Below are 13,339 nucleotides of genomic sequence, written 5' to 3' on the forward strand. Positions count from 1 at the left end.
TGATGAGAAGTCAATAGTTAATTACATTGTTCCTTTGCATAAATCATATTTTCTTGCTGCTTTCAAGAATTTCCAGGAGTTTGACTATAAACTGTCTAGGTATGGTTCTGTTTATCCTGGATATTATTGAAGTTCTTGGATTTCTGGGTTAATCTTTTCATCAAATTTAGGAATTTTTTAGCTATTATTTTTCCAATTGTTTTTTATGCCCTGCCCTCCCACCCCCCCACTGTGCATGTTGGTATGCTTGATGTCATCCCACAGATTTCAATAAGAAGCTTGTTCTAACGAAATGGAGCCCTCTCTTTTAGAAGCCTTTACATTTTTTTTCTGATTGCATTTAATTTTTAAAACTTAGCTCAGGGGTGCCTGGGTGACTCAGCTGGTTAAGTATCCAACTCTTGATCTCGGTTCAGGTCTTGATTACAGCCCCACGATAAATAAAACAAAACAAAACAAACCCAAAAAACCCCAAACAGATTAGTTCAGTGGCTATTAGTTAAAAATGTGATATTAAAAAAAAAAAGTGATATTATATTCATTCTTTTAGAAATAGTACTTAGGTTTTTGTTCTGCATACATAGCAATGTAAGAGATGGCAAAATGAAAATCAGCTTTCTATACAGTGTGATTAGAAGGGAAAATAAAGGTGCAACAGTAGCATTCCTTTTGAGGAACGTACAATGTTTATAAAACCTTAAATGTTATCTCTCATGAAGAAGTCATATGCATTTATAAAAAAGAGGTCATTATGAGGGATGTGGAGATGTTTTGTTAAGAATCCCACATCTTTTATCATATAGACTTCAAATACTTTTCAGCTACACTTATGAGCATTTAAAAAAAATGGAGCTACATCAACTAAAGGATCAATAAATATAATTAGTTCTTCAACACAACAAAGTAACAACGATGAAAGTACTTTCCCTCATATAGTCCAAATACTAATGTTAATTTCCATTTACATATGTGAACGCAAATGTGTAATTACCAAACAATGTATAGCACAGAAACAAGAAAGTGTTGTAAGTCTAGTTATTTTGATAGGTTTTTCTAAAACACAAAATTAACAATTTATTATAAAAACCTACATATACAATTAAAAAATACTTCATCAAAAGTCTTTTAAAATATAATCAGAATGAAATGTGTAGAAAGAGGCATTTCAAAGTCATAGCAGTTACTACTATTACAATATTTAATAATTTTTACAATAGGTCTGCTGTTCCATTTCAATTAAATTCCTTCTCAGAACTATCACATTTCTTGCTGAATTTTAGTCAGAGCAAGAGCAAGTTGCTTAATTTTTTCTTCCATTGCTTTTTTGTTCTTGCATGTTTCTTGCAGAAGTTCACGCATTTCTTCTTCAACTCGATGAACCTAAATCAACATGTAAATTTTACATTTAAATTTTTTAAAGAAAATCTATTTTAAAAATGCATTCTGGGAAAAAAAAGTCAAACTTTACTCTCATGAATTTTGTAACTTGTAGTATTCATTTAAGGCAAAGAGGTAAGTATAACATAACTTGTTCAAATACTAATATTCTATACAAAGTACTTACAGTTATACTGTCTAGATCTCACAGGTTCTTGTGATGAGCACATGGTAATTTACTTTAACTGTATTTTAGAGCTTAGAAAATTTGTTCAAGGATGTGTAGTTTCTCAGCACATATGAACAGAAACTCAGTCTTCTGACTTAATCTTTCCATTGTCCTGTGCTACATATGAATGAGTCATGAGTTCAACTAAAACATCAGTTCCTTCTTATAGACTTGTAAAACCAAAATTACCTCCCTTCCCAAAGAAATGCTTTAATCTAGTCTATTGCATTTCTAAAATCACTGTTGGTTATATATTACCATCTTTTTGAGAGTTAATTTTATCATTTCTTCCTCTGTATTCTTCTAGGATTCTCTGTATTAGATACTATGAATTTCTGCTTAAAACTTTCTCCTATGACACAACATTCTGATAGTGCTATCAATATGACCATTCCTTTCTGTTCTGTTTCCTAATCTCTAATACAGATTTCCTAATCCTTTTCTCTTAGAAAACTAATATTTAAATTATCATCTTTATATAATAATTTATAATTGTTTTCATGATTATCACATTTAAGCTCTGGTACCATTTCTGCAACTCTCTAACAGATACATCCGTTTGATATTACACATCATAATGGCATCAGAGGTCCAAAATTAAACTCAGTATTTTCCTTTCAACTAAGGGCCTAATCTTATCTTTATTTGGTATTACCTGATGCACCCTTGTTAACACTTGGTAGATTTTAAAGAAAACTTCTGAAACATCTGTTGACCTGAAATAAAATAAAGAACTACATTTTGAACAAGTTATACTTCCTTATTGTCATTATTTCCAAAGATCTTGTTGCTGCTTTTTTTTTTTTTCACAGACTCCTGAGGGTAATGTCACCTAATCACACCACTGCCATTACAATTATATGGAGTTACAATTTGTTCATGAACTCTTTCCCAGTTAATTGATTTCTGAATCTCTGTCTCACAGCTCAGTTTCTAGTGCGATTAGTGCTGCTTCAAAATCAAGGGAAATTTATAACTGTCCACTCATCTAGTGGATATCAACAAAGGGGTCATATCAAACCAAACTGTTGAGTTTTAAAAATACCTGGATCTAAACAGAGACTTAAGAAATTAAAGTCTCTCAGGGGAAGCTCATGAATGTGTAATATTAAAAAACTCTATATAGATGTTTACCTCTGAGTTATAACATTACCCTAAATCCCTCTGTCAAATGATATCTCGATATTAAATGATATCATTCAAGATGATCAGTGATAGTCTTTTTTTTTTTAAGATTTATTTATTTATTTATTTATTCATGAGAAACACACAGAGAGAGAGAGAGAGGCAGAGACACAGGCAGAGGGAGAAGTAGGCTCCATGCAAGGAGCCCGACGTGGGACTTGATCCCCGGTCTCCAGGATCACATCCTGGGCTGCAAGCAGCGCTAAACCGCTGCGCCACCGGGGCTGCCCGATCAGTGATAGTCTTAAACCATAATTAATAAAATACTGTTTGGAAACTTTTTCTAAAATAGTGATGGACTGTACTTTTTGTTTATAGTACCTTTAAATTTGCAGAATCGATGTATTTCTGCTTTTCACTTGCCAGTTGAATTATTTCAGCGTGATGAGCTTCAACAATTGCATCAACTTGTTTTTTAAAGGCATCATCCATACTATGAAGCTTTTCCACCGCATCCCTTAAAAACAAAAAACTCATTTATCTTTGTGCATAAAATTAGGAATTTTTTCTTCTTAAATGGCAACTCTTATATTCAAATTTTAATGGAATTATAACTCCATTAAACAGCAAAGGGCTATCTTGGGTAACTAAAGATATAAGTAGTTCATCGTACATTGTACCATCTATGAAAATTTGTTACACTTTCTCTAAAAGTTAAGAGTACTTTGCTTCTCATTTATTTGGAGTCTAAGGATATGATTTATAAAAACATTCACAGATGACTATTATCAATCTTCTTTTTCCATGTGTTTGTAGTATGATAATTTAAGAGGTATATATTATAGGCAGGTTTAAATTTATGAATTATGTGTGTCTGACTTCTCTATGCTAAGGATTAACAGTTAACACCCTATGTTAGTCAATACATTAAGTAGTATTCACTAGGGCAGCCCTGGTGGCGCAGTGGTTTAGCGCCGCCTGCAGCCCAGAGTGTGATCCTGGAGACCCAGGATTGAGTCCCACGTCAGGCTCCCTGCATGGAGTCTGCTTCTCCCTCTGCCTGTGTCTCTGCCTCTCTCTCTCTCTGTCTCTCATGAATAAATAAATAAAATCTTTAAAAAAAAATAGTATTCACTAAATTTTAGTGCTAAGTTTCTTAGAGGCAAAAAACCAATTCCTTTACATTAAATATGAATAATTTTATTATAAAAAGTTAAGTCTAACGAATACATTTTCTGCTTTTGGAATAGCCCATAGTTAATAGTGGATTGAACATTATGTTCATGAATCAAGTCTTTTTTTTTTTTTAAAGATTTTATTTATTTATTCATGAGAGGAGAGAGAGAGAGAGAGAGAGAGAGAGAGGCAGAGGGAGAAGCAGGCTCCCCACAAGGAGCCTGATACGGAACTTGATCTCTGGACCCTGGGACCACACCCTGAGCCAAAGGCAGATGCTCAACCACTGAGCCACCCAGGCATCCCCAATCAAGTCTTTTTAAATCCCAGTTGCAACATTTAGTAGCCATTTGACTTAAGGGTAAGTTACAAGCTCTGCATTTAAGTTTTTCAACTAATGGGGCGCTGGGGTGGCTAAAAAACTCATAAAAGCTATATATATCTATATCTATATACATAAAGAAACATATACACAAAATTAAAACCTCACATCAAACATTTGAGGTAGGAATTGTAATTATCTTCATTTTATAGACAGAATAGAAATAAAGTACTTGGCAAATAACAAAGTCCAACATGTGTTTAGCCCTTTTCTCTTTCCTTCATTTTACATATCTCACCCATCCCAATTCAATGTATATTATATTAAAAGATCTCCCACATACTTTAGGACTTAGTGCTTACTTTTGTAGTTCAATACTTTTGTCTCTTTCTGCTTTAAGTTTCCTTTCCTTGTTTTCAAATTTTTCTTTCACTTCTTTTACTTGCATTTCAAGATGACTTAGAAGCTCTCCTTTATCATGCCATTTCTGATTAAGTGTACTAATACAAAAAGAAACAATTTAGAAATAAAACCGGTTATATGAAATTATTTAGCCACATTTTATTTCTCAACAGGAAATACTGCATAATACAGTATTACACTGTATAATACCTGTAAGCTTTTCTAATTTCCTCAAGTTCTAATTCCTTTATTTTCAACTGTTGTTTTAGTTTTTCTTTTCTTTCATTGTGTCTTTCTAGTTTTTCAATTATGTCATCCAGTTGTGAAGATTTTTCATCAAGTTGTTCTTGAGTACATTTCTGTATGTCAGTCATCTTCTCTTGTAATATTTTGATTTGTTCTTCTCGTTCTTGTAAACACTTCAAGAAAAAAATCAGCACTTTACTTTTATTAACCCTAAATGTCTCATTTTCTAATTGTTTAGATATGGCTTAACACTGTTCTAAAAATCTCAGATTAAAAAATTAAAATGAATTTTGATCGAATGTTTTCAAAGAGATTTACAGGACATTTTAAAATCACAATCAATAAGAAACATCACTACTACTTTAATGCTATTAAGAAAAATTAAATTTTTATCCCCTTCACATTTTTTATTTCAATAAGTAGCAATTATCAATCAATCACAGAGAGAGAAGAAAGGAAAAGAAAGCAGCACAATTACCACTTTTGCATTAGAAAAGATGCTTTCATGACAGAAACAGAAAATTCTGGGTGAGTGACTGATACAGCAAAGACTGATATTCACAGTTATGTATGGCACAAATTAAACTGCTATTTCAACTGTATTAAACAGAAGTGCTTTCTGCATCAGGATGAACAAATACTTTTCTTCAAAATAAAATATGATTTTATCACTATTAAAATGTCATAAAGGGCGCCTGGTGGCTCAGTTGGTTAAGAATCTGCCTTCAGCTCAGGTCATGATCCCAGGGTCCTGTATCAAGCCCCACACACCAGAGAACCCCACACATCAGACTCCCTGCTCTTTCCTCTCCCTCTGCAGCTCCCCCTACTTGTGCTCTGTCAAATAAATAAGTAAAATCTTTAAAAAAAAAATTAAAACATAAAATGTCACATAAAAACAGGTCTTATATCTCCCAAAACATTTTTTTTTTCTATCTTCTATACTGTGAGCCAGACTTTAGCCTGCATTTACATACAGGATACAAATCAAAGGATAATGAACGATCAAAACCACCGTAAGTACTGTTAAATGTTTGCAGGTACTAGGCTTCATATAGGTTATTTATTCCAGTGAACATTTGTTTGCTTTATGAGGGCATGACTGGATGCCTGAAATAGCCCTGTCAATATACCAACTACTGGTATCAGTCTCTGCGAGTAAGAAAAGATGAAATTGGTGGCTCTGATTTTTATAACCTGTTTTCTCTGCCCCCCCTTTTATCCTTCTGGGAAGAAGACAGAGGCAATCAAATATGGGAAAAGGCTAACTTAAGTATGTATTCATAAGTATTATAAGGAATGTGGTTCAATTCCTCGGTGTGTTACATATCTAAAAATTCTAAAGCGAAGATGTTGGATAGTCTTGTAGTCTTGACCAACAATTGCGTAAAAGTCATGAATTGTTTATTTTCTCCCCATGACTCTCTGAAGCACTTAAGAATGAGCAGTCTGGACACATATTACAAGAGTCCAAAAGAGTTATAAAAGAGTCTTATGAAATAACCCTATTAATAATAATAAAAAAAAAATAACAAGCATTGCATCACCGGAGAGTACTGTGAGGCATATATACAAAAAAGTATGAAAATAACATATGGGGAGAAAACAATTAAAAAAAAATTTCGGCTTCTGATTTCCATAGTCAGAAGCTAATTATAGAAACAATTTAACTGAAAATATCAAACTCCAAACTGAAAACGTCAAATATAATTATCATTTTCATTTGCCTTTTGAAGACTTGTTTTTCTACATAAACTTTCAGTCTGAGCCCCTACTTTCCCATTATTTTGGGCCAGAGACAAACCTGAGAAACATCAGTAACAAACTTGGAAAGACCAGGAGGATTTCTATTTTATGAACATCTAATTTAACAATGGTTAAGGGTCATTACTCATTTTAGGTATTAGTGATGAATTTACTGCTGAAAGAAATTATGCCAAACTATCTGTTATATGATTAGTGGGAAAGCACCATTGATCCTTTTATCTTTGAGGCTGATGCAATGTTCTTTAGAGTAAATGTAGTAAATTGTGGAAAAAAAAACAATGGGGTGAAGTCTTTTTTTTAAAAAAAAACTCCAAATCTAAAACTAAAACTCATCTGTGTTTCAGATCAACTGTATCATTCATTACTAGTCATTTCCTTCCCGCTCAGAGATTGACAAGACAGTAGTCTTCCATGGAAGTAGCTTTGTCAAAAACAATGTATTATGCCCAGCATATCATCTGCTTTGCCTTGTGAAATTTAAAAGCAAATCACAAGTCTTTGTGTTTCATATTTAGCTTAACTCAAAGGAAAACATGTTTGGCTAGGCTTCTAAAACAAGAAAAAAGGCTTACTGCACTTCAATAATTTTCACTGCAGTTTGGCATGTATGACCGATATATTTGAAATTATGGATATATTGAAGCCAAATTCAGCTGAGAGAATACTGATGTAATTATTTAGGGTGATACAGTTCAGGCATACACAGCCTAACTCTAACCATGGATATAGCAACACGGTGATAAATGTTTATTTTCTGTCTTGATAAAGTTCTCAAGGAGATTTTAAAAAAGGACTTAGAAAAAGAAAAGTAAATCTTAGGTAACCACTGCTACTTTGAAGAAAATTAATTAACTTCAATGGGTGTTAATCTCATTTAGAAGTTTCTTAAAAACTCTTCTCAGTTTTTATACTTTAAGAGAGAATCTCTTGAAGAAAATTCTGGAGCTCAATTTGATTCGGTGCTCAAGGTAACTTTCAAAAAATTCCCCTGGAAAATTTTCATGTCACATGCTTTTTTTTCTTTTTAAAAGATTTTTATTATTTGAGACTGTGTGCCCATGTGTGCACACACACTTGTACACAAACAAGGGGGAGGGGAAAGGGGAGAGAGGCAGACTCCCCACTGTGCAGGGAGCCTAACACAGGGCTCTAGCCCAGGACCCTGAAATCATGCCCTGAGTTGAAGACAGACACTTAACCAACTGAGCCACCCAGGCACCCATGTAACATACTTTGAAGCAAGGAAATCTCTCTTAAGATAGGCCATATTGAAGGAGAGAGTAAAAATGTTTTTCCCTGGGAACAAGCATGAATCTTTTACAAACTATGTTTTTAAATATAAAATAGTTTTTGAGAAGTGATTTAGCAACACTGGAAGATCCTAAACAATGCTCTAAAAGGGGGTGTGCAATAGGTAAAACATGAATTTTCTTAAGATTCCTAACCCTTTATTGACACTATTTCCAGTTATTTCACAGGCCACAATAATATTACCCCATAAAATTTTGAGGTAAAAGCAATTAAAAATTAATAAATAAAAGCCTTACAGTCTTTCTAAAAGGCAAAGGGCATATATTATACCAGGAAATACACGATAATCTGGCCCAAATTCTCCAACAGTCTGGATCCTTTGAGACAGATATTTATTGGATAATTTGATCCACAGATTTACAATCTGCCACATGCTCTTTTCCCAAAATAAGGTATCAAACTTACACTTTTTAATTTTCCAATGGTTTCAGTTTGGTCTTCTATGATTTTGCACTTAATTCTTAATGCATCATTATCACATTCATTTGTCTTTCTTAAAGACTCATTCTCTCTACATAAACTTTCAATTTGAGCCTCTAATTTCCCACGATTTGAGATGAGAGATGTACCTGAGAAATAAACATCATCAGTACCAAACTGTAAAAGACCCTGGAGGATTTGTATTTTATGAACATCTATTTTAACAATGTGTAATACAGTAAATAAAAAGAAAATCTGAATAAAAACTCAAAATATATAAAGCAGAATAGAAAGGGAAGGGGAAGAGAACCCAAAGGCCTTTTAAACACCTGTTGCTATTTGGAAAACCTACAACTACAAATCAAAAACAAGGAACTCAGACAGGTAATACTTAATTGGTCAAATTATGGCATTCAAACAAAAAAAATCATATTCAAGATTCTCATATGGAAAGGACAAATGAGCAAATTCTCCATTAAAATTAACATTTAGCTATTCATAATTTGTAAAGTATCTACGAATGCCATAAAACAGTGTCTATCTCTTGCTTTATAGTGATAGGAAAAGAAAGGAGACTAAGTAAATTTACCTAAACCTAAATTGGTTTTTGTTCATACACTATCGCACATTTCTCCACACAAGATAAATGTTACATTTTAGAAAAAAAATTTTTTAGAATACTGTATAATTTAAAATCACTATATTAGAAAGAGTTATTCCAATGACTTAGTTGTAGCACTGTAAAGGTATACCTGTTCAGAAAAGGAACCAAATTATATTGGGAAGAAAACCACCACCACCACCACCACCACATCAGAGCTCTAACTTCTTAACTAGTGTAATATATTCACACCTTAGGAGGCATATGATTTGGCTGTTTGGCTGGCAAATGCCTACTTACCTTTCCATATAAAGAGTCACCTTATTTTTCATGTGTATTAGGGCAGAGTTAATAAGCCCTCTTCTCATCAATACCCAGATTTTTTTTTTTTTAAGATTTTATTCATTTATTCACGAGAGACACAGAGAAGCAGAGACACAGGCCGAGAGAGAAGCAGGTTCCATGCAGGGAGCCTGATGTGGAACTCGATCCTGGGCCTCCGGGATCATGCCCTGAGCCAAAGGCAGACGCTCAACCGCCACCCAGGCATCCCTCAATACCCAGATTTGTTGGTCTAGAAGGCTTGGCTAAGTTTCCCTTTGAAAATTTGAAAATTTTACCCTGTTGTGCCAGCTCATGTCCCCATACTTTTCTTTCTGTCCTTAAACCATAAATTAGTGATTCCTTGGCAGCTAGCTCAGAAATAAGCTGGACTTTTTCATGCTTGAGAAGTTCTATTTGAATACTCTTCTGCTTGTCATCTTCAATCAAGATTTCAAGGGTGTTGATTTGATTCTGTATATCCCCAAAAACATTGGAGAAAAAAAAAGCAAAATAATTACTACATTTAATTACTTTTTCATTTTTTTGTGTTTATAAAAATGTTATTTGAACAAATACAAAGTAAATGCTCCTAAATTTTACATCAGAAAAAGTTTTGATTTTATTAAAGATAGATATGTCATAAAATAAAAAGTCAAATTTTAAGAGACCATTCCTTTAAGAACTCTTAATTTTTTTTCTTAATTTTATTAATTTTATTCTAATATCAGTATCTTAAAAAGAGCAACTATACATGTAATACTCAAATTTTCTCACCAAGCATTTATATTAATAATCTAAAGGTCACTTTTAGGAATTAAGTTCTCTTAGGCAAAATACCACTAATGTTTAAAATTGAAACAAGAGCATTAAAAAAGTTAATTTAAAAATTATTATAACTAGCTATATCTAAAACCAACCATCACCACCAAAAAATTATCTGCAATTTGTGTGGTATTTCTCAAACTTCAACCATCTGAGCATCACCATCACAATTTTTGCTGTTATACTGTACAAATGGCATCTATTTGCTTAGTACACATTTCTTAAATTCACTTATTTTACTTAAATACTATTACTTATACTAAATACTTACACTATTTTAGTGTAAGCTATACAATCTGTGAAATCATGGTTTAATATCCTGTATTACTTTTCTCATACACATCAAATACATAATTAGCATTATTTAAAAATTTATAATTTTGTTACTTTTTAAAATCATCACTATATACTTGAGACAACGATGTAAAAAAATCTAAAAAGAAATATAATGTTGTAATGTTTTACCTGTAAATTTGCTGCTGTTTCCTGTTTCAATTTCGAAACTTCTGCAAGTTTTGTTTTTTGCTCCTTCACCATACAGGTCAGATCTTTAATTAAAGAGGAAGATTCATTTTCTTTTCGTTGAGCCCAAACAAGAGCATGCTTGCTCTTTGCTAACTCAGTTGCAACATTTTCAAAACCATCTTTAACCTATATTTCAAAATTGCATTATAAATAGCAGTTCTCCAAATACTGAGAAACTATTTGTTTCTGTGGCTGTGTTCTAGTAAAACTGTATTTATAAAAATTGGCCCAGGGACTTTATTTTGCTAATCCCTGCTTATAGGAATAGAAAAATTCAGGCTGCCCCATTACTATCCTAGCACTTATTTACTTGACCATTTACAATTTCACTTATTGCAACAGCACTGAAGAGTGGCTATATTTATGTAAAGAAACTAAGGCTCAAAAAAAAAAAAAAAAAAAAAAAAAAAAGAAACTAAGGCTCCAAGAATTTAATTTGCTTAAAATCATATAGCCAACATGTAAATAGAGCTAGAATTCTAAAATGTAGTCCTCTCATCCAACTATATCTTGCTGATTCTGTTTTCAATAAAAAGCTAGATGCCAATTCTTACATCTTTAAATCTTCTGGCTTCAACAGTTAAAGCAATACGGAATTCATTTTCTAAATCCATATATTGTTGGTTTAACGTATCAATTTTTTCTTGGTATTCTTTTATATCTTGTTCATGCTTTCTCTCTTCTTTAGCTACTTCTTTAGCTAAGGCTTCCTGGAACTCGGCATCACTGAAAAACTCCCTTGTTTCAAGTTCTTTCCTGGAATGAAAAACAAATAGAAATCATAGCATTCTATTCACTTGGAAAGAAAAACATTCAAGGCCTTTAATTAGTTACTAAATATTCTATATTCTCTATTGTTAATTTAAAATCAGCTCCCCACTTTCAAGCACTGAAACTGCCACAGGAAAGTAGTTAGAGGAAGAATACAAGTTTTATTTGGTTGTATATTTAGTGAGGATGTGGATAAAAGGACTATGCCATATCTTAACTGAGATAGTTCAGAATTGTTGTATAGCTTCTAAAATTCTTTAGGTGCATTTGTAGAAATCAAGTTCTACTTCACTGTATCTTCTACTTTGGCTGAACCTTTGACATACAACTAATATAGTCTGTCTGGTACTGGTGGTTGGTTAATAGAAAAAAATCAGTTAAAGTGGGCAATTATTTACCAATCTTTCTTATCTTTTATCTTATATAAACTTTTTAAAAATTTAAATGTGAGTTCATTCTTTAGAGTTCTCCATTATTTTTCACGAATAAGTCAAACCCATGGTACAAAATTCACTATTTCTGGTTTTCATTTTTCTTTTCTTTTTTAAGATTTTATTTATTTATTCCTGAGAGAGACAGAGAGAGAGGCAGGGACACAGAGGGAGAAGCAAGCTCCTCGCAGGGAGCCTAATTTGGAACTCGATCCTGGGATCCTGGGATCACGCCCTGAGCCAAAGGCAGATGCTCAACTGCTGAGCCACCTAGGCATCCCTAGTTTTTGTTTCTTTTGAACTAGAACAAGAAGTTAAAAGATATTCCTAAAGGAAACTAATTGCAAAATTTTAGATTTTTACAATTATTTCCCCAACTTTTTTTTATAGTTCTTCTACCCTGCATACGATGACAATTTTCCCCAGTGCATCAAAATTTAATTTATACTTCAAAAATTTCATTTATGTAAGAGCAAAAACACAACAGGCTTGGGAATAATTAACCCATGGCAAATATACAATTCAACTGGTAGGGCAGTAAGTAGATAACTAGCTGTAAGTGTTTAAATTATCATGGAGTCCATAGAACAGGGCCAGCAAACTACACTGATGGACCAAATCTGCCTTGACAATTGTTTTTTGGGGGGGAAATAAACTTACTGGAACAGAGTCATGCCCATTTGTTACCTATGGCTACTTTTTTTAACTATAAAAATATAGTGAGTTATGGCCTGCAAAGCCTGAAAAGTTTTTTCTCTCTGGCCCTTCACAGAAAAAGTCCACTGACATCTGCAATTCAGAGGAATAGACTATTGATTAATTTAATAGGTAGTTACTCAGAGGTCAATTAAAACAGTTTTCTCTGTATTACAATGACCAACTTTTGGTTGAGCTTGGAAAAATGCAAAATAAGCCTGTTATAAGCTCTTACCTCAGTAAAGCCACCTATTTTTTTTTTCTTTTTTAAGATTTTATTTATTCATGAGAGCCACAGACAGAGAAGCAGAGACACAGGCAGAGGGAGAAGCAAGCTCCCTCCGGGAAGCCTGATGTGAGACTTGGTCCCGGCACCCTGGGTCATACCCTGAGCCAAAGGCAGACCCTCAACCATTGAGCCACCCAAGCGTCCTACCACCTATTTGTTTTTAAGCTACTAGTTCTTACTGTAAGACTGATTTTAATTAATTAATTAGTTAATTAATTAATTAAAGATTTTTACTTATTCATGAGACAGAGAGAGAGAGAGAGAGAGAGAGGCAGGGACACAGGCAGGGGGAGAAGCAGGCTCTGTGCAGAGACCCTGATGTGGGACTCGATCCCGGGTCTCCACGATCACGCCCCGGGCTGAAGGCGGCGCTAAACTGCTGAGCCACCCAGGCTGCCCTGTAAGACTGATTTTAATGCATACAAAAACATGTTATTTTCCATGAACTAGTTCTGTTAGATTTTACCACTGATCAATCAGTCTAGTTTTAGGTAAGAGAGAGCAG

The 13,339-nt window shown here is 33.4% G+C and overlaps 1 protein-coding gene across 11 annotated transcripts in view; it reads right to left on the reverse strand.

Moving 5' to 3' along the window:
* Positions 1–862: 862 nt before the first annotated feature.
* The window catches only part of LRRCC1 (leucine rich repeat and coiled-coil centrosomal protein 1), a 36,855-nt gene continuing 24,378 nt past the window's right edge, over positions 863–13,339 (reverse strand). For 9 of the 11 annotated variants that reach the window (XM_026013125.2, XM_026013108.2, XM_026013114.2 and 6 more), the window contains 8 exons: positions 11,202–11,403; positions 10,588–10,773; positions 9,597–9,771; positions 8,361–8,524; positions 4,842–5,050; positions 4,592–4,729; positions 3,113–3,248; positions 863–1,380 (listed from right to left, as the gene is read on the reverse strand). In XM_026013125.2, the coding sequence (XP_025868910.1) occupies positions 1,258–1,380; positions 3,113–3,248; positions 4,592–4,729; positions 4,842–5,050; positions 8,361–8,524; positions 9,597–9,771; positions 10,588–10,773; positions 11,202–11,403 (1,333 nt within the window). In that variant the 3' untranslated portion in view covers positions 863–1,257. Of the gene's footprint in view, positions 1,381–2,261; positions 2,323–3,112; positions 3,249–4,591; positions 4,730–4,841; positions 5,051–8,360; positions 8,525–9,596; positions 9,772–10,587; positions 10,774–11,201; positions 11,404–13,339 lie in introns of all 11 variants that reach the window. The other 2 variants (XM_072734387.1, XM_072734383.1) reach the window with 2 other exon arrangements.

The sequence above is a fragment of the Vulpes vulpes genome, chromosome 13 (assembly GCF_048418805.1).
Source record: "Vulpes vulpes isolate BD-2025 chromosome 13, VulVul3, whole genome shotgun sequence".
NCBI lineage: Eukaryota > Metazoa > Chordata > Mammalia > Carnivora > Canidae > Vulpes > Vulpes vulpes.